This window comes from Fringilla coelebs, assembly GCF_963513975.1.
Source record: "Fringilla coelebs genome assembly, chromosome: 3".
NCBI classification, from domain to species: domain Eukaryota; kingdom Metazoa; phylum Chordata; class Aves; order Passeriformes; family Fringillidae; genus Fringilla; species Fringilla coelebs.
In genome coordinates, this window is record NC_140030.1 from 65013382 (window position 1) to 65036141 (window position 22760).

General features: G+C 37.2%; 1 protein-coding gene across 1 annotated transcript in view; it reads right to left on the reverse strand.

Annotated features, from left to right (window-relative positions):
- PEX7 (peroxisomal biogenesis factor 7) overlaps positions 1-22760 on the reverse strand; it is a 40514-nt gene that overhangs the window by 9195 nt on the left and 8559 nt on the right. The window contains exons 6-9 of the mRNA XM_084203565.1: positions 12869-12975; positions 12355-12468; positions 9320-9375; positions 2871-2970 (exon numbers count right to left, since the gene is read on the reverse strand). Of these exons, the coding sequence (XP_084059691.1) occupies positions 2871-2970; positions 9320-9375; positions 12355-12468; positions 12869-12975 (377 nt within the window). The remainder of the gene's footprint in view (positions 1-2870; positions 2971-9319; positions 9376-12354; positions 12469-12868; positions 12976-22760) is intronic.

The following is a 22760-nucleotide window of genomic DNA, read 5'->3' on the forward strand; positions in this document are numbered from 1 at the left end:
AGCTCAATCAGTTCCACAGGAATGTCTTGTAATTCCTAGATTACTAACTACTTAATCACAATATCTATTCTGAACACTTTCAATAATGCATATAATTTTTTCCTTGATGTGTAAAAAAATACTTCAAAAATGCTGAAGTTCATTGTGCAAAGCCAAAGAAAACATAATCTGTCTAGACAACAAAAGATATCATTAAGAATGAAAGCAAAGGTTAATGACCAGAATGGTACTTAATTTGAGCATAAATGAATAGCTTGTCCATTATAAATAAAATACCCTGCATTCTCCCTGGATCCTTCTCTTTCTCCCTGGAGGAGAGAAGCAGTTCAAATCTGAAGTCATAACTCCTTATAAAGCAAACAGTGAAAATCACAAATCATGCAAATAAATGAAGAAAACAAATAATGGAGCTCGTCATAAGATTTATAAAGAACAGACATAAAGACAACCTACTTATTTGGAACATGAACATAAAATTTAAGCAAATGATCTTTGTTGGATGGGTGCAGATGCCAGGGAAAGACTGCAAGGGCTCATAATGGAAGTAACTATTCAGTAGGTGCTCATAGAATGGTTTGGGCTGGAAGGGACCTTAAAAATCATCTAGTTCAAACCTCCCCCAACATGCACAAGGATACCTTTCACTAAAACAGGTTATTCAAAGTCCCTTTCAGCCTGGCCTTGAACACTTCCATCCTCAACTCTGGGTAACCTGTTCCAGTATCTCATCACCCTCACAGAAAAGAATTTCTTCCTTATACTTACCAATATTCTCTCAGTTTGAAGCCATTACCCCTTCTCCTATCACTACATGTCCTTGTAAAAAGTTCCCTTCTAGTTCTCCCAGAGGATCCCTTTAGGTACTTGAAGGCTGCTACGAGGTCTCCCTGGAGCCTTGTCTTTTCCAGGCTGAACAACCTCAACTCTCTCAGCCTGTCTTTGTATGAGAGATGCTTCAGCCCTCTGATCATCTTCATGGCCTTTCTCTGGACTCTTTCCAACAGGTCCATGTCCTACTCAGAGCTGAACAAAGCATACTCAAGGTGATATCTCATGGGTCTTCCTATAAAAATGGGGATTATGTTTCCCTCGTGTTCACTCCTTAACTTAGTAAGAGTTTAATTTTATCAGAGATTTTTAAACTTCTTTAAAAAAACCCATTCACAATTTGCATTGCTTTGATATCCAACCCTCAGAATACATTAAATCAACTCAACAGAAAAAAAACAGAGGAATATCAGAGCTGTTGCAAATGCCAAACTTCTGTTTGGCACATGTTTACTGAGTGCACATTGGCACTCAGTAAACATGGATATGTACCCCGGATTTAAAAATTTTGTGCACTACGTCCAACATCACACTTGTAGAATTTCTGTGGGGGAAAAAAGACACCTGAATGCACAAATGTCCGAGTGTTCATGGGTGTGCACACCATCATTTTTCTTTTTTCAACATAAAAGTGCATGTGCACTTTTCTTTCAATTCATTATCTACCATGAAGCAATGGGCTTGTAGTCAAAGTAATCACATCCTCAATACAAAATGAAAGAAAAAATCTTCTCTCTTCATTCAGACCAAATGTAAACCCACACCAACTTCATGAAAAACTGAACTGGGCTCAGCACATGCACTGCTGTGGGACTGTGAAGCCCTAAATGCACTATGCTGTGCTTGCTACTCCCTCTGGACCTGGTGCAGCCCAATCACATCTGTGCAGTCACTTGGGATGAAGTTTCCATCCCCAGCAACTGGTCTTTAAGTATTCTTGCCTTGCACTGATGAAAAATAACCTGAATCTTGAAAGCTTTTTTGAGCCTTACAAATTCTTCCACGTGGTTCACAGTACAGCCTTGTATACAGTAACTGCAGCACCACTGAAGTAACAGAATTTAAGGAACAACCAACCACACAGAAAACCCATAAAGCTATCATTTAGCTAGAATGGTTCCATGAGAAGTAAGCTAAGTATTTGGCCAAACTTACACCTTTTTCCTGTGTTCTACCAGCAGAACTTACAATGTCTTTAATTTGCTTTGTCCAAACAGAATGAGAATGCAGATGTTACAATTTTTATCTGGGGTAAAAAAAAACCAAAACATTTTACTGTGAATTTGAAAAGAATCTAGATGTAAATTATATCTCTGGCATGTTAAATAGTGCATTAAGAACAAATAATATCTTTACAGTAATTCTTGTGTGGAAAACTAAAGGCTTTCTAATTTTAAAGTAAAAAATTCACTTAATTTTTCAAAGTTTCTTGTATAAAAATCATTTCATACTACCAAAAAAGAATCCTCTGTTTACAAAACAGAAACAACTGTAGCAACAGAAGAAGAGGGGAATCCTTACAGAACCAGTACATAAATAAGGGCTACTGATAAAATAGGTTCTACTTATTCACTTTAGTAGCTGAGGGTTTTTGAATTTCAGCCACAGATTAAGCCTCTCCTAGTCCTCTAAACAGTATGCCAAACCAGCCCTAGGTATCATGTGTGACACTACCAACATTTAACTTGACGATTTAAGTAGACGGAAGAAAGTTCTGTATCTCAGCTTAGTATTCTAGACTCTCCTCTACTATTCTTCCTTCTGAAACAAAATACTTCATTTTCCCAGAGCTCACCGTGGCTTTCAGTTATCTGATTTTACAATCTTGTCTGCTCTGCCCTCCTCTACTACCCAATGCAAGGAACTACTTCACAAATAAAAATGGACCTGAAATGAAGTTTATTTGATAAGCATTCAGCCAGACTCACTTCCAGAAGCTTACTGCAATCTGGTGACTTATTCAGGATGTGAGTCCTGCAGCCCAGCCATGACCACAGTGCCTGGAACAGGCAAGTGAAAAGTAAATGCATCCCAGCTCTTACCTGACCACGGTTGTGAAGACTTAAATCGAGACCACATGTAAATTCAGTGTGATGCTCAACGGTTTCCAGCAAAGGATTAGGCTTGGAAAAGTCCCAGAATCTATAGAGAGAATAGAAGAGAGAGAGAGAAAGGGAAAAAAAAAATCAAACAAACCACAATTAAAGTAATTGAAAGGCCATTTCAAAAATGTAATGCAAGATATTGATGAATCTGTTGCTGCCAGGGTATTTAAAAAAGCAAACTCATCCACTTAGGAAACATAGCAAATCATACTCCTGGTAAAGCCATCTGCTGATTTGCATATATTAAACCTCACTGGGCAAAACCATCTTTGTGTCCTGTTGCAGAAACTGAGATCAAAGTGGGCACCAAGTAGCAGTCATTGGGACATCATTAAAAGAGAAGAAAAAACATAGGCTAGAATATTCTTGTTATATTTCTTGATGGCTGGGCAATTTTATCCCAGAAAGATATTAGCACAGTTTGTGATTTTTCTCAGTTTTTGGCATCATTAACTATGGGGTCTTTATTTAAACAAAAATTACACACTCATTTAGAGTTCTCAGTCATGCGCATTGTTGAATTTGAGACTGTGCTCCTGTAAAACAGAATTTAGTATTATAATTTAGTAACAAATTTGTACTACACAGATAAGCTGCCTTACACAGTTAATTCCACTAGTTCATATTTTTAAAATAATTTTTTCTTTCAAGCCTAGGTTCATAAAAAAATACCTAGAAAAATAACAATTCTGAGGTCCTCTACTTCTTCCAGCTACTGTCCCAATAGATGCAGTGTCCATCAATGCAATTAACAGGAAGTATGAGAGATATAAGAGTAGATGGGATTAAAATAGAGGTAAAAGGCACTTCAGCCATGAAAAAAACGATTCAAACACAGAACATTCAGATAATAACAGACTGACAAAACCCCGTATGCCAGCACAGAACAAAGATTTATTTCTCTTTCTTGTGTTGCATATACCACTGAGAAAAGTCCACAGGCTGCACAGCACAGCACATTTTGTGGGCTGTCGGCTGTAATCAAATTCTCTACAGCCCACATTTTCACACAGGGGTCAATTATATGCTTTACTACTTCTCTAGCAATCGAAGAGGTCTCTTTGCCTTGCCTTTATTGGGAAAAGTGACAATACTTAACAAGAACAGCTCATTATCAGAACAACTGCAGTGGAAGTACTGTAAGTTCAAACCATTTCAGGGAAAATAGCAAACACTGGAGCCAGCAGGGTCAGTTTGTTTAATATGTAGATGTTATCTCCTTCATAAACAGGGAGAGTGGTATCGGCACAATGACTATGCCATAGCAACAACCCTCTTAATTTTTTCCTAGTACCTGAGATCTAAAATAAACAACTTATTTTGCAGGAGAGAGGAGCAAAAGACCATTTCAGCATTTTCATCCTCCCACATTTGTTGAAAAGAAGGTAAGGAAACAAATATTTTTGTTTCTAAGTAATAGTGTTAGTTTTTAGTAATAGTGTTAGCCTCCACGTGAGCTCTCTAATAATTCCTGAAAGACAGATGCTCATAACTGAAAACTACAATTAAAGGAGATAACTTTAGGTCTACATGAATAAAGACCCTAGAAAGACCTTTTGATCAATTTAAAAAATAGCAGGAATATAGTGTTTGTTATATGAAGTCATGTTGTAAAGAAGCAGTTTAGAGATTAAGAGTACTGCAACTTAGTTCAAGTTCAACAGACTGACTGGAAGCTTTGATACCTTTTTTAAATATATAAACAATTACTAGTGAAAGCTCAAAAAAATGTTCATTCTCAGGACTGAGAACCATTGATGGCAAATTAATGATGGTTCTCATAACAACTTTGCACTCCAAAGTGAGAAAAAATGTCTACTGCACAGCTTCCAAAACCACCATGGTGACAGCAATGCTTTCCTCAGAGTCAACTTTCACCACATTCTGCAGACTGAAAGGGCAATGCAATTTTTCTAAGACACTGTTTACCATAGCAGGATGGCTGTACAGCAAACTGAAGATGCACTCACAGCACAAGTAGGTGGGCTTGCATTATTTCAGTTGTAAGTGCATCAACAGAGTTAGCAGCATGAACTCAAAACATAGGCCAGACAACCACATAGGCTTTTAGGGTCCCTTACAGGTTTGTACAGCCTGTACAATCATAGGTACGTCACTTAAACTGTTATTTTTACCTATATTATGTATGAAGCCACAACTTCACTCACATCTACATTGATCACAAAACCCCAAAACCTATATGAGTGCATTTTCTTGAGCTTTTTAACACTGGAATTGTTAAAAGTATAACTTCTACCTCATTTCTCCACAGCTTATTTGTTTTACACGTACCAGGCATGCAATTCATCAGCTGCACATATATTGCATGGGCAGAATAAGTGGACTGCTTATTCTGAACAAGACATTATGAGAAGAGAAAAAGCCTGTTAAGTTATGGATTTTGTACTTTGCACCACCCACAGCAGTGTCACAAAGACCTGTGCTCCCTGACCAATTCCCTTTTACCAACCCAAATATAGTCTGTCCCCCTATCTTCAACCTTGTCCTCACTCCCACTCTACTCTTACCAAGTGTCCCTGCACCTTCACTGCTGGCTGGGAAAAAGGAGGTAGCAAGTATCATTCCAGGTTTTGGTGTCTGTACAGTGAATGTGTTGCAGCATCCTGTTGCTGCATGGTGAGGAGCTAGCAGATCAGTAAGATTACTTGTGGTGGTGAATTCATGCTATGTCTCTTACCTTCCTCAAGGCAGTACTTGGGGTTTCCTTCTCTTGCATGAGTGGATCCCCATGGAAACTCAGGCTCATGAGTTTCCATTAAATTTGTAAAAGCTTAAAGCTTTTAAAATTTAGACTACAAGTTTCCTGCTAAATCTAGGTAATTTTTCAACAGGTTCAAAAGTTACCCCAGGAAATGATTCTATGAAAATGCACAGATGGAAGCACAAAGAACAACTCATTAAGGCTACATCCTTCTGGGTAAGAAAAAAATATTTATGATAAATATTTATTCGTGAAAGCTCTACTAATGCTCTTAGGCTACATGATGTCTTCATACATCATATTTTCAGGTAGGTGTGAAGCAGATGTTTAGAGGGTGCTTTCCATAAAAGCACACTCAACAATTAATGCTAGCATTCACACACAACCACACGAGGCACAAGTCACAGTAGCATGTGGATGAATAAAGCCAAGAACCTTCCAAGGGCAAAGAACTGACACAGAATTCAGTGCCAGTTTACTACATGTGTATGACACAATTCATTCCCCTGCTCCTATTCTCTAATTCCTGTGCTGATTTGTAAAAGTTCTTCCTGCAAACTAGAAAAACTTCTGTCAGAGGAGAACTTAGTGTCAAGCTACTTTTGGATACAGGCTAATCAGGGCAATGATATTACTTCAGGCATTAACTGGGAACATCTAACTATTTCCACACTAATATTCTGAAGAGATTATTTCATTATAGTTCCAGTGAAGTATCAGCATTATGAAGCAATTTGCGTATAGAAGGACACTTTCCATTTGAGGAAAATAAGAGAAAAAGAGCAAATGAGCAAACACCCACCTTTTCACCTTGAAGGAAAATACCAGAAAAAGAATACAAGGATAGTAAGGATACCTAGCTGAAATGAAACACAGTTTATTTTATGATCAGCCTTATTCTGTAAGATTTCTTTGTGATCCAAGTTACTGAACTGGTACATAGTAATGGAGAGCTGGAGATAGTGGTTTACCCTACAGTGTGTTGCAGAGATGATGTCCAGTATAGTACAACTTTTAACAAAAATTGACTTTCTGCCTTAGGGACAAGCTTCTGTGAGTATGATTCAAGATCTGGCCTGATACCAGCTTAATGAAGCTCTATAATTTATCAGCTCTTCTGTTTAGATTTTGGTGAGCACTGTCTCTGACTAATGCACCAAGATTTCTTTTTTATACTGAAGAGTCCAAAAATACAAAATGGTGATTCCAGTAAAAGATGACACTGGTGTTCTTCCAAACTGAATTTTGACAGAGATAGCATTTAAAAATATACATGCAGACCTAAAGTAGTTCTGGAAATGTTACAGTACTTTGTGTATTTCCTGGCATTTTAATGATTCATTTGTGTTCAATCTGCTCTTTAATTAGCCTACATTTTTTCTGAGCTCTCCCAAAGAGTAAGGATGTTGTACAGAAAACATTTGTCTGAATGAAGCATTTACTGGACAGGGATTATAAATCATTATACCAAGGTATGTAAAAACTCAAGTTCAAATCAACATCCTCTTTTTCTCAGCTCCCAGTATCAAGTTGGCATGTGAACTAGGTTTTTTTTCAGTAGCTCGACTACAATGCTCACATTCAATGATTATACTATTTGCAAAGGAGTAAGCTAAGCATTGTTAACTTTGTTTTCAACCTACTATTTTTTCTTTTAGATATTCACTTGTGATTATGTGCCAAACTAGCTGTATGACCTGAAATAAACAAAACCCCTGCTTCTTACATGGTAGTTTGATAATCTGAACTAATATTTGCAGCTGTTTGGTTAAACTATAAAGCTTCAGTAACTTTTAAGATTACAAAACTCCGACAGTAAAGGATTGCTCCAACACTATGCTCTATTCTGTTATCTACTATGAACTAATGCTTGCAGGTAATTCTGAGCAAACAGACACACCAAAGAATATAAATGAACAATATCATAAACTGCTATTAAAATAACACTGCAATGAATCTGTTTTTGAGGGGCTGCCATACCATGCTGTTCTAGGAATCAAAATTCAGTGACCCCTCACCAAATGGAGCTAAAATGTCACGGGCCTTGAGTAGATTCAACAAGGTCGATAATTAATCCCATGTACTAGAATCCCTACTTCTCTTCCACCTTTTATATATTGATCAAGGATTTTTACACTAAAATTGAAAAGTACATGTATGTGTGCATATATTCGCATCCTTGTATGTGTGTGGTACATGCATGTGCACATATGACAGGATGTGTGCATGTATGTACATGTGGAGTGTATGGTGCATCCAGTAAAATGACACTATATGGCAGAGGTACAACATTGTCTTTAAAAGAGATGTTCTCAAATTCTTATGGCAACAATTTTCCTCCATTATACAGAATATTGTGCTTGTGGCACCTTTTCCAAAGGTGTCACACCTGGCCTTCTCTGTTGTTTGTTCATTCATACCAAATCCAATGGTTTTAAAAAACTGTTTAAAATCTTTATTTGATCTCTTCAAGTCTGCCATCTCCCCTTAGTAATGACAAGTTAATCTTTGAACAGAAAAGTAATGCCTAGAGTGAATTTTCTGAAGAGGTTCCCCAAGCTCTACATTTATAGACACGATGCTTTGTGAGGTAGTAGCTCTCTCCATCTTTTCTGAAAATTTCCACATATGAAAGTGTCAGAGCTGAAATTGCACTAGATTTCAGTACTGCATGAAGCACATTAGCACCAAACCTGAAGGATATATAGTTGGTGTCAAAAAGGGAAGAGCATGACAATACAATCAAGTCACTTCAATGCTTAATGGGTTAACTTCATGATGCAACTTTATATGATGCTATGGCAGAAGACTGGATAGATTTATGATTTAGCAACGCATACAGGCACTGAGAATTAGCAACAGAACCCTATGGCAAAAGAACCTCTCTATGTCTGGTGTCAGACCAATTAGGACACAACCAGAAGTGACATTACTTGAGATAATTTGGACAAGTGGGATAACCTTGCAGTCCTTTATGGAGGCAAGAGGGCTTCTCCCATTTCTTAATGTACTGCCTACTCCATGTTAGAAAATTAAAATGTAGATCAAGGAACTTGGTTGAGGTATTCAGGAATATTTCATAGTGTGACTTGTGATACCATGTATCTTAGAGAAATTCCAGTATCAAATCAAACTTCTTTAGGAATTTAAATTAGCTTTAAAATAACGGTACTGCTGAGATCCTCAGCAGTATCAGATATACTGAGCAGCCAGGGGAACTTGCAGAAGTACTGTCTAAAGAGTTTAAGCATACACACTATGGAACACTAGTAAAGCTTCCTCAGATACTGGAAGGACAAAAACTTTGTTCATAAAAAGCCTAAATAAAAATTTGTCACAGAAACATATGAATTCACCTAACTAAATTAATTTAAGAGGGTTATTACCATTCTTATCAGACATTATCACAGCTGGATGCAACTATATTCAGTAGAGTAATGTGAAAAGGATTGCAGAAAGCATCCGACAGAGCAGACATTGCTCAGCAGAGTGACTGAGCTGGCCTTTAAGTGACAAACCCATGTGTTTTCAACATAGCTGATGAACCATCTGACAGCAACATTAACTGCTCTCCAGTATATCCACTCTGGAACTGTTTTCTATTGCAAGCCATATTAAAATAGATCACATTTCAATTTTTATCCAGTTAGAGAAAATACTGTACCTTACAGTAAAATCATAGGAGCAAGAGGCCAATATATTTGCATGGAATGGTGAAAACTGCAAGAAAACAAAACAACTTTTAAAGTTAAAACATTGTGAACACATACAGGCTTACTGTAAGCAGCAAGTTATCAAAGTTTAACTACTTAAATGGTTTTGGTTCATACCACATCATGCTGCAACAAAACAGACTACATCAGTGTATTTCTCCCCCATGCTTCTAATTACAAGGAATCATAGAATTAATAATCACAAGGAATGCTCTGTGGGATTCTGTTTTGCTTAGATTTCATTACAGCAGTACCAAATAACTCTGCTGTAAAGTTAAGAAGTTCTGGAACAGTCATATAAACAGTCATTAAGTTCTGCTTTTGGCTAATAGGCTAAGTTTCATCTTGTTATACAAATCAAGTTTCAAACCAGCTATGTGACCAGTTAATTATTTTCAGAGAGACAAAATCTATGCCATACTGCAGAGAATATATACTACCGTCATCAATTCTATATCCCACAATTTTGAAATTAGTTATACAAATGGGAAAATTGGAGATAAGTGGAGACACTGAAGGCAATATAGCATCACTTCATGATATCCTCCTCTCCTACAGGGCATTTCACAGGACACTTCCATGGACTCTTGCACACTGGTTTAACAACTGCAGCAAAAGAAGGATGCAGTTATGCAAAAATTATTCATCTCAGCTCTAGTTTTTTTGCAACCTTCAGTTCTAACTATTTTAAAATCTGTACTTCTCAGCAGGAAATACAACAAGCCACTGACAGAACTTGAGTTTGAAATGCAGGTCCCTCCCACTGTGGTTCACAGTTAGGTCTTCCTGCAAGACTTCTAATATTATTCACAGCAACTACAAAGTCAAAAGTTAAGTCTAGGCTATTGCCACAACTGCCCACGTTGTCAAGCAGTGTATGTTGATGGCTGCTGAAGTCTGCTGACAGAGCTCTCTTTATTATAGCAGAATTGAGGAATGTGCATGCTGGAACTTGAACCTTTGTAGACTTCCTGCAAATTTTTTTGATGGGAAAAAACCCCAAAACAAAATGGGTTCTGCTCCTCAGGAAAATGAATACTAGAGGGGAAGAAGTCTCACGGGCAACAAAAAACAATGGTACACTTTCCATAAGCCCCCTCTGCATGTCCTCATAGTTTAAGATAAAGCAAAATCATCCTGTCAAAGTTTTGTCATTAACCTGAAGTATCCTAGAAACTTACCTAAGCAAACTCTGTCAAAATACTCAGCAGAGTGCTACACATGTAAGTTGAAAAAATTTGCATAATGTCTTTCAACTACAAGAGAAAATTCTGTTCAATTTAACTGTAAAATACTACAATTTTATCATCTGCCTGCTGTACAGGCAGAAGATACCACCATATCCTCCACCCTGACTCCAACATATTCAAATATCTTTTCAGGTAAATTTGAAAACTACAACTGTGTTTCAGTGTAAGATATTGAAGCCAGTTAAAAACATGAGAATCAAATGCACCAACAACAAAATCACCCAAAAAGGACTCCAGATGACCTCAGTGCACTGATAATGCCCTGTATTGCAGTGAAAGACCATGAGAAATCTGCAGGAATCTCGACAGTATTGTGTTGGGTAGAATTCCTTGCCAGCCTCAGATCTGCTGCCAAGACTTGTGGTTTCCACTTTCTTTTCCACTTCAAACTGTGTGCTCCTGTCCCCCTCCTTTGTGTCAAGGCTTGCAATTGTGTGGTTGAGCAACAAATTGAAACAGCTTAATGATCCAGACAGAAACTAGTCACTTTCAGGGACAGGGTTTTCAGTCAGAGCCATCAGCTGCAGCTTTACAATAGCTTGTGTGAGCACAACACAGGGGAAGTGATATCAGTAGGGGCAGCTGCCTCTATAGAGGCAGCATCCAGGTCTCTCTCTCAATTCACTGTGACTGGTGAGTTACACCACACAAGTGGAGATATTGTACCACCTCGAAGTGCTGGCCCACACATCTTATGTGCTCAGGGACCATGTCTGTCTTGAAATGGAAGCAATGGAAGCCTGTAAGATGGAATAGAAGTCATGTACTCTCAGTACGCTTCCTTTGCACATGGATGCATCTTCTATGAAAAATATTTCACAGAGCCAGATTAGAGAATAGTCATGCAGGCACTAAATTAGAAAAAAAGACTCAACATCAATCACCAGTGGAGAGAGCAGACCAGGGTAGCTGGGATGAGGAGAGCAGGTGCTTCTCATGTTCTCTGACCATGAAAAGGATTTGTGATACAGAATGACGACCTGAGTCACACCCTTTTCTGACAAATTACAAACTAAGTACAGTAACTTCTAAATAGTAACCCAAATCAAGGCCATGTGAAGCAAAACACCAACCCAGGATAACTTCTGCCAGACAAAGTTTCTTTCCTAGAAAATATTAATAAACATACCTGTTCTGGAAAGGCTTTAAAAGAATTAGGTACTATCTCCTTTTCCAGGAGACTTTGACATTGATGTATTTGACTCTCACACTCTTTGCTAGTTTCAATATTTCACACTGAAACACAGTTTCAGTTTTTGAGCTTACCTAAAAAGATATTTGGATACATATTTTTATACAACATGATAAAAATGTCATTGTGCATTGAGAGCAAATTCTTATTGGTGAGTGTTCTAGCTGAACACAGATTCAGTAAAGCCATCTGTAGCCTTTCATGCATAAAGTTTCAAAATCCCTTTGAATGCATTAATATTTTCTCTGTCTACCCAAAAGTATATATTTACTATGTGTTTTGTATCTTATCTTCTGTGAATGTTGGCCCTTTGTGTAGAAAGACAAAGGAAAAGCATCATTTAAAAATGAGTAAGGGTGAAGTGTTTTCCCCATCTCACATGTCCCTTATAATTTACCTGAAGTAACCTTCAAACCTTCTCCCAAACTCTCTAACATCCTGTTGGTTTTTTCCTAGTCATCAGATAACATAAAATATTACTGGCTTCCAGAAAAATTTGTGTAATAATTCAGTGATGGTCACTGGGAAATAAAACACAACTTACTTTTACTCTTCTGATAGCATAGGTATGACCAAGCAAGACGAACACTGGTTGCCGGATGTTCCTCAAATCCCAGCCTTTTAAGCTACAGTCAACTGCACCGGTTACCAGCAAGTTCTGAGGATTTCATAAAACACAGATGTATCGTGACAAATTAATTACTAAATTGTAGTAATGTATATGTTGCATATAAAAGTTAAATAAATCAAAAAATACAGATTCATAAATCATAAATGAAGTGACATCCCCCGTATGTAAATTAAGGAGCACAGAGAAACACAAACTGGTCTTCCACTTTTGACTACTCTGCCCATTAGAGCTAAGCAAAATCTCTGACCTGCTTGGGCTGACCATCTCTTAGAACAAAGCTCTTCTGGACATGTAATAGTGAATGAGAGCAACAAAGCAACTAAGCATGCTTTCATAAAGAGAAGACACAATAATGTTGCAGTAAAAACCCCTGCTATTTAATGAGAGTGGTTCAATTAGCAAAACAGTGGGATGAACAGTTTTATACCTCATCATATTTGCACCAGTCACAGCTCAAGACCTCAGCCTGGTGGGCTGGTATCACAAGTTTGACTCCTGGGGTTTTCACATCCCAAATTCTTAAAGTCTGATCACCTGAAACAAAGAGAAATTGATTCAATGTTGTGCATCAGTTACAAGTTTCAGTAAAGCCATTAGTACTTGGCAGACAAGTGTTTCTTAGCTTTCTCATCTACCCCTAAAGATCTATAGTATTTGTATACACCCTTCTTACAAATTCAGTTCCTAACAGTTTGTAAAGGTATTGAAAGCTGCATCAACTGATAGGACAACTAAGCTTTACAATTTTTAAAATTGGGATTTTAAAGCCCTGAATATTTAGCTTTGTGTCAGCAAAAATGGATTCTCTAGCTCTCTAACTTCCAGAGAGAGAAAATTAATTAGAATTTATTATTATTATGCTTATGTTCATTCAAGAGACAAATTTCATCACTAAAAGGTGATTAAAACACTCGTGATTTCTAGGAAGCATCCCATTTTCATGGGAAGCATGTATCAATACTACCTAAATTTAAAAAACACCATTTTACACTGCTACTGAAGAAATTATTGATAATTCCTTATAATTATTGTTTTCATGACCTTTACACATAAGCACTTTGATGGTTTTAATGCCCTGTTGGTCACTGGGTGTAAAGCATACAGCTGGGCACAAGAAAAAATTCATAGCTCTTTTCAAGAAACTTGCTAGAGATCAAATAAAACCATCCCTAGAGCCATAGCAATATTCCTAATTGCATGAACCCCCAGACCCTGCAAACTTCCCAAAAAAAAAAAAATCCCATGAAACATTTGTAAAGTTTAAATAAATAAGGCAGAGAGAGCTTGGTTCACGAAATATCACAAGTCCAGCCTTCTCACCACAGAGACCACAGGGAGCTTGCTCTGGTGTTGGCTGGCTCATCCTCAGCCCTCAGGACTGGGAGAGATGCTGCACTCTTGGTGGATAAATTCCCATCTGTAAGGTGGGAACAACACCCAATTTCTCCCTGTTTTCACTCCCCTCCCCTACTGTCAGGAGGAAGACTGCTGCTCAGCACAGGGATAGCACTCCTGACAATGGCACCCTGCAGCCAGCTGAAGCCTCAAACATCGCTACAGAGCTTATAAAAACAGGGCAACATATGGAGAGGAAGAAACACGAGCAGCAGGGTTTTGGCAAAAAAACAGGTAGCACGCCCTGGATCCACTCTCCATTAGCCTTGCTAATCTGCTTGCCTGCAGAGGACAGTTCAGTTTGAGTTTTAAGTCTTTCTGAGATATTATAATGGACTTCTTAAAAAGCTTTTATTTTAATTTCATCAGATAACGTAGATTTGAAGGGGAAACACATATTTCACTACAGACAGGATCATTTTCCCCAAGCAAATAAATATATAAATCCAGGTGAACTAGAATGAACTGCTACAGAGATGCCACAGTAGCAGTATGAGGGCCAAATGCATTTGGAAAAGTTATTCAGCCAATATCAATTTTGACACTAAATGTAAAATTGCCCCAATTACTTCTTTTTTAATAGAAAACGCTGATGCATGAGAAAAGGAAAAAAAATGTTATTTTCCGGGGGTGGGGGTTTTTTTGTTGTTGTTGGTTTTGGTTTGTTTTTTTTTTTATTTGAAAATGCTAGACTTAGCAGTTATTAATTCTGGCTGGCACTATCTGTGAAATGTTTTTAACAGAGTAACACAACATGCAAGTGAACCTTTCTGTGAATAGAAAAGACTGATTTAAAGCCAAACAAAAATTCAATTTTTTCATTTAAGTGGAAAAATCAGAATTTTTTTTTTTAAACTGATAAAAAACCAGTGCAATTCTGACACAGTGCACATTTTAACAAACTTTTTTTAACCTCAAACTTATTTCCATCCATACATATATATTTACATTTCATTTCAACAAAAGCTGCAGTTAAAAATTTTGCAATTTCCACATTTCCATGAGTACTACAAATACTGAGGATGCACTTTTTCTACAAAATAAAGCAAAAGTACGATAATAATAACAAAAAGTACAAGGAAAGCACACCTAGTACAATCATATATATTAACAGACACTTCCAGCTGACATACCGAAGTAAGCAACCAGAAAAGTACCCAACATTTCCCCCCTAAAATATTTCTATTTTTGTAAGAAGCAGTTTCTCTATGGCAACAGATTTTTACTGGTCCGTTAGATAATTTATTATGATTTCAGAATTGTTTATACATTGTACTTGCTTTCTTTCTTTCTAATGAATATTTGTGAAATCTTGGACGAATCAATAAAACTACACAATATACACTCATCTATTCAAAACTTTTCAATTGATGTTAATCTACAAGTACATCATTCTTATACACAAGATAAAGATTGCTAATGTGAATGACAATGTCTAATAGTGAAAAGATAAAGTTTATTCAAGATTTAAGTTACATGTATGTTTTATCCTATCTTTTTTATTCACAGATATATTTTACCCAAATTCATAAATCATCATCTCCAAAGTCCTGGGAGAACAACCAGCTAAGCAAACATTTCTAAACAGTGTAGAAGTATAACAGTAACTAAAAAAAAATAGCTAGGTATTTGGGAGGTTAATAAAACCCCATGAGACCTTAATCACTATCTGAAGAGGAAAAAAATTCTAACTAGGACAGGTACAATGTTTTTCAGGAACCAGCTTCCACTAGACCAGGTGGCTCAAAGCCCCATCCAACCTGGTCTTGAACACTTCCATGGATGAGGCATCCACAGCTTCTCTGGGCAAACTGTTCTGGTGCCTCACCACCCTCAAAGTACAGAATTTCTTCCTAATACCTAATCTAAACCTACCCTCTCTCAATTTAAAGCATTACCCCGCTTCACTACATTCATTTGTAAAAAGACAAAACCATCACAATTAAAGCAGTGCCACTGAACGATTACAAGTTTATATTACTTGCTGACTTCCATGTATTTTTAAATACTGAACCAGATTAAATTATTTAGCCTGAATTAAACAGAAAGTCTGTGGGAAAATTAACAGCAGAACCCAAATCTCATGACCCATCTAAAAACCTATCTCATGACCATCTAAAAACCAATCTTTTTATGTGTGTTAAAATTACTGTGCTGATTGTTTCTATCCCAGATAATTGTTCTGATTTTGGCTGAAATAGCGATTTTTTCTTCCAAGTAGCTGGTACAGTGCTGTGATTTGGATTTAAGATGAGAATAATGTTGATAACACACTGATGTTTTGGTTGTCACTGAGGAGTGCTTACACTAAGTCAAGGACTTGTCAGCTCCTCATAGTGCCCTGCCAGTGGCGGGGTTGGCATTGCACAAGAAGTTGGAAAGGAACACAGCAAGAACAGCTGACCAAAGGGAGACCCCATAGCACCTGGCATCATGCTTAACCTACAAAGCTGGGAGAAGAAAAAGGAAGAAAGAGATCTTTGGAATGATAGCACCTGTCTTCCCAAGTAACCATTATGCATGATGGAACTGTGCATTCCAAGACACACCAGAACACATGCCCGCCCATGGAAAGTGGTGAATGAATTCCTTGTTTTGCTCTGGCATTCACAGCTTTTGCTTTACCTATTGAACTGTCTTTACCACAACCCATGAGTTTTCCAGCTTTAACCCTTCTGATTCTCCCTTCATCCCACCGTGGGGGAGTGACTGAGTGGCTGCATGAGGCTGAGCTGTCAATAGGGGTGAAACCAATACAACAGTACAAGAAGACTTAGAACAGGAATAATAAAGCTCATGGAATTCCACACAAAGAGACAGAAATAACAGTGACACAAATAACAGCTTTAGTTAAATCATCCAAGAGTACTACTGAATACACAAAATCTATCTCCATGTAGCACAACTTAACCTAGGAAGTACACATAATTACCAGCGGAAACATACTTTCCAATTGGTCAATTTTAGTCTGATACAAAATGCTGTCAAGCTAAAAATTACAAGAGTTTTAAGTTATTTTAGAGAAGAGCCCAACTAATTTTTTTCTAAAAAGGAAAATTAAAATAAAATGAAACAAAATAAAATATTTATTTTTTTTTTAAGTTAGTGAAATCTTTATTTCAGTGTTGCCCAAAAGGATTATATATAAATCTTGGGATAATTTTTTTTTCAAAATTGACCAGAGTTATGACTTATGATTAAGCCATTCTTCAGCAAACGGCAATATTGGTTAGATACCTATCTGTAACCATAATGACACAACCCAGATTAATTTACTGTAAAAACTGTGACTGATTATTTCTTCTGGAGACTAAACCATTTTATAATATAAGATTTTAATATGAAATACTATAACCTGAAAGTACTTTATATTATAGCATGTGCTACATACAGTACTTTACCATAATTAGCACATAGTATAAATTGAGGGATAAACTCATTTCCTGAGAAACACTTCAGCTTGTACATTAGTGAATGATTTAGTAAAGCTTATTTGATGCACTGCTTTTGGCTTGGGTAAGTTTAATTTTCTTCACAGTGGCTGGTATGGGGCTATGTTTTGGATTTGTGCTGAGCACAGGGTTAATATCGAGAAGTTTTTGTTATTGCTGAGCAGGGCTTACACAGAGCCAAGGCCTTTCCTGCTTTTCATACTGCCCTGCTGATGAGGGGGCTGGGGATGCACAGGAGATTGGGAGGAGACACAGCCGGGACAGGTGACCCCAAATTGACCAAAGGCATATTCCAGACCTATGACATCATTCTCAGTATATAAAGTAGGGGAAGGAAGGAAGAAGTGGGAGGACATTTGGAGAGAGTGTTTGTCTTCACAAGTCACTGTCACACATGATGGGGCCCTGCTCTCCTGGAGATGGCTGAACACCGGTCTGCCCCTGGGAAGCAGTGAATTAGTTCCTCGTTTTTCTTTGCTTGTAAGCACAGCTTTTGCTTTTCCTATTAAACTGTCTTTATCTCAATGGATGTGTTTCCTCACTTTCACCCGACCTATTCTCTCCCTGATCCTATTGGGGGGGCTTGGTGGCTGGCTGGGGTTAAACCACAACACTGAAGCACAAGACTTGGAGGAATTCAATAATGTACTGGTAAGTCATGAAATAACAGATTGCAAATGAAAACACTCCCCTCACATCACTATAGAAATCCGACATAACAAAGCAAGTAAATTGTATTTCAAATGCTTCTAGCATGAACAGCAGTTTGGCTGAACTGCACCAAGCCACAGTAATTCCACAGTCAGCTTGCTCTCTAGACGCTTGATTTGTACAAGCATTTGTACAAATTGAAGCATCTTATTCTTTTATCCCTTTAGGGTCTGGACTTCAAAAATGACCATTTTTTTGCAAACCCTTGAACCTTTTTCACTATGGCATTTCTCCTAACACATTGAACAGGAAAATAATCAGGAGTCACAAGAAGCAAAAAGTGGACCCACACTGCATACAAATGGATTGAATAAAAGCCTCCAGAAAAAAAGTACTTTGGAACTCATGAGAAACCAATGTCATAGCCAAACAGCAGATTATTTCTTCCATTTTTACAGAACCTCAACAAATATAAGCATCTTTGGAATTACTTGTCTGCAAGTCTTACTCTCCAATGGCTCCTTCTTTTGCTCAGTGCTACTTCTGAGGCAGGAATGTGAGCTGAAACTTTAGAAAACTGATGTCGAAACCTGACAGCCCCAGATTTTGATCCAGAAACACAAAAAACACCTCTACCAAGAAGCTGCACTTATTCAGTAAATGTTGTCTCACTAGATGTACACCTTCCCCAGCTCATTATTTCATGCAAAATAATTTGTTTACTCAATTTGTTTTTTACAATTTGCATACCAAGCACAGAAAAGTGCACCAAGACTACATGCCAGCCTGACCTATGAAACTACAGCTTGACAATCCCTTTACTACACACAGAGACCAGTAAGCAGGAAGAGACTTTTTAAAAGGCAACTCACTAACTTAGGGCTGGCAGTAAAACAGAATATGAGATAAACAATGGTTTTTACTTTCAACATTAAAGTCTAGCACTCAATGAGGGCTTACAAGGGTGGGACTTGGATTTACAGATTCATTTGTAAAGCAGCAAAGCTACAGTCATCCAACACTTTTGTCAACGTAATAAAATGATCAGAAATTGTCACACCTTGTTGTGATACAAGAAAAATTTTTGCCCTGGGCTTTGAGTCTGAAAAACAAGTCTTTGAACAAAGAATACAATTAAAATTGATCTATTCTGATGAATACAGACATTGTCAGGCAGATTTCAAAAAAATTTTTTTCCATTATTCATGAATTAAGATGTTATTAAAATTATGTACCTGCCCTGATCAGTAAATTTAAAGACTGATTTAAAAAGGAAAGCAGTATTAAAACTAAGGCCCTAGTATTTAATAAAATAGCTATCAGTCATTCTAAATCTGGGCTTTGTTAAATCCAAAACATCCATATTTCCATTTGTCAGTGTTGTATCTGTACCAAAGAATACTTGCAGATAAAGTTAAAATGGTATTTATTATATATATATACATACTTTATACTGTTAAAGGTCAATAAACCCAATTGATACCAAAAAGTATGCCTTCTTTATAAACCACAGGACTAAGCAAGGCCTATTGCTCTGCAGTCATGGAGAATCATTTAGTAGAACTGATTAACATTTGACTAAATACTATTGTTGTGTGTATTTCTAACATTCTTTATGAGCTTCTCACCAATTTGCTCTCTGGGTTAAAAAAAAATAAATCTAGGCAAATGACATAATGACTCATTAAACCCCTTTAGCCATGAGGCTGCTGTTAATGCTGTTAGTGGCTTCATGTCACTTCTTTAATGACATTTTCCACATCAGTGTGTTTCCAGCGTAAGGCAGACATTGACCAGGGCTCTGGTTTGGTGCCACACGTACACCTGAACATCCTGCTTATCTGCTCAGAAATTGTTACTGACATCAAAACAGCACCGATTTACATATCCAGAATTAACAGTTTGCTCTGTTACTATTAACTCCCAATTAAAAAAAAAAAAAAGCCATTTACTTTTTATTAGGTGCTGAATAAAACCTAATTTGACTGAAGCATGAGACATATATATCTTCTGCAATTCAATTGCATTTTATTGTCCACTGCAGACAAGCTCAGTTTTCTTGCATGTATTCAGAATGGAGACTTAATGAAGCAAAAAAAGCTATACCCAGTATCAAATTCTTTCTCAATTGCTTTTTATTGCCATCTTGGATTTTTCATTTTCTTCACTTGTATTCCTTTTCTAGTCTCATAATAGCTTGAGAAAAAGCCATATTTCAAAATCAAATAGTAGCTTCAGGCATAGGTTAATCCTTTTGAACAGCTATTTTACTGTGGTTTGCAATTCTGTATGGTTTTCTGTTTTCAGTGTTCACAAACTAATTAATTACATGGAAATTAAACTTCTGCAGGATTCCATGGGGATTCAAATAAAGGCAAAAAATGGGAGGGGTGTGGCATGCAATATGTTTTCAGACCTTCTTTCCCCTTGCTTGCTTCCTTTTAAAGAAAAAAAAAGAGTGCATTGTTTACTTACATTTTACTTACATTGAATCTAAAGTATTTAAAGAGCAACATTTTTTCCAATCTGGTTTACAACGTACCTAACTTATCTTACTTGTACATGCAGAATTGAAGATGCTGCCACATGAAACAGTTCATTCCTCAAGCCTTAGAACTACACTATTAAGATAGCAGTAAGTATATGGTTGTGAGTAGATATGTGTGAGTTGGGATGGGAAATGAGACAGGTGAGGCAAAAGAGAGAAAAAAAATGACACAGACACACAGACACCCTACAATCCCAAAGCAGTACAGACTCCATCAAGAAAGGAATGGTTCAATAATCTTTAACAAGATCCAAAAGAGCTATTGTTTTTAAAAGGGAAGAAACCCAAGTGAAATGAAGTACATAAAGTTTCCCTCCAGATGCATTTCAGTTACTAATTTTCAAGACAACAAAAAGCTGCAAAATAAGAGACCACAAAATCGCAGGTCAACCTTTCCAGCAAGCACACCCCAAAGAAGGGAACAGCTCTAAATTTGACACAGTACTATCACATTGAGATTCAAGCTTCTCTCCAGCTCCAACTTTAGCTCAATAGAAGATGAATCATCAGTGAAATTTAGCTTTCTGTCCCATGATTTTCTGTCATCCTCATAGAGTATGCAGATTATAGCAAGTTTTAAATGAGGACAACCAGCCTCCTTGAACAGTTCCACTTTACTTTCATCAGATAACTTGACCGACAGAGTAGAATGTCACTAAGCACTGAACAATAAACACTCTGAACACCAACTGTGTGATATACCTTTTTTACAAGGAAATAGCCTTTACACATAGAGCTAGAGGGTCATGAATCCTTCTATTATTCACAATCCTTCTGACCAAAGAAATTACTGCCAATATGTATTTTCTGTAGTGAACCAATCCAATCAAACCACAGGAAAATTTCAACACAAACAATGCAAACACAAAACCTTTTCCACATCAGCATGTCATGATTTCTATGTTATTTCATCGAGAAATACACCAGACATTTTATTTTGGAAACTGTAAGAAAGTTCACCATCATTTTGAAGACTTCTTCTTCTAAAATCTAATGATTTTATATCCAGAATTACACTATCAGTGTACTGACAGCAGATTTTTATTTCACACCCAAGTGAGAACTTCACACTTAGAGAAGAAAAAGACACATTATAATGTGTGTTTTGTGCATGTTGTTTTTCCATCAATGATTGAAAACTGACCGCAATTAGCTTTAGGCTCCAGCAGCATATTAGTCCCTTTCAAGCATCAAAGTAAAAATTCACAAAAGAGTAGGAACTCTGTAGTGTTCTAGTCAAAACTTCCAACAGCTGCACCCACTGAGTCACTCAAAGATCAGATCAATTGTTGTACCAAATTTAGGTACCATGACATACAGCATCTAACAATCAATGTTTCCCAAAATTGTTCAAGCAATGTATTAGAAGAAAGTTTGGCTACATATCCTAGAGGTTCAAATACGATATAATTAGTTGTATCAGCAAAGCCCTTTTTTGTTCATCTAGAATGCCAGAAATTTTGTATGGCTAAGACTACCATGGACAGGAGGTTCTAAGCAGGACTTTAAAGAAAATATTCCTTAGAACTTGCAAAAAACACTTAAGCACTTAACCTTGACCAAATGGTACTTAGGTACTTATTTTGTTTGTAGTATGTAGATAGGTGCATTTCAGTAGAACTGTTCATACAGCGTACAGAGCTCAATCCCATAAGTTTCTGCACATCATGCTAGACAGCTATCCAGCACATAATGTGGAAAAACCTATGCTCCAACATTTGGCTTTCAAGCACTACTACACATAAATGGTACTCATTCATCATTCTAGCTAAACTCCACAGGCAGAATCAGTTGGAAACAGCCAGAGTGAAATTTTATGAAAGCCAGATGTACTTTTTCATCTGACTTCCCACAGAAGAGGGAAGACTAGTATCTGTGTGTACACACTGTCTCTCCAACTTCAGTAACAGGAAAACATAGTTATGTTTACCCTCTTGATATTAGAGCCAAACAATTTCTATTAAAATCAGTACAGAAGTACAACAGATATGAAATCTGAGAAATTTAGGTCACCAGAGTTAATATATCAATATTTGTATAAAGACAGTTCCTTATAGCCCTTTTAATTCCCAGGCAAACTCTGTGGCTCACAGCACCTCTCTCCCAGTTAATCATCAGCTGGGCCCCGGGTATCACTGCAGAGCTCTCCTGTGCCTCTGAAGCAGGAGCACTGTTTGGAAAATACTATCACCTCACCTCTCTCTGCCTCTGTGTGCACCCAACTCAGCTGTGATTGTATTTACCATCAAGACCCACAGCCCTTGCCAAAGCAG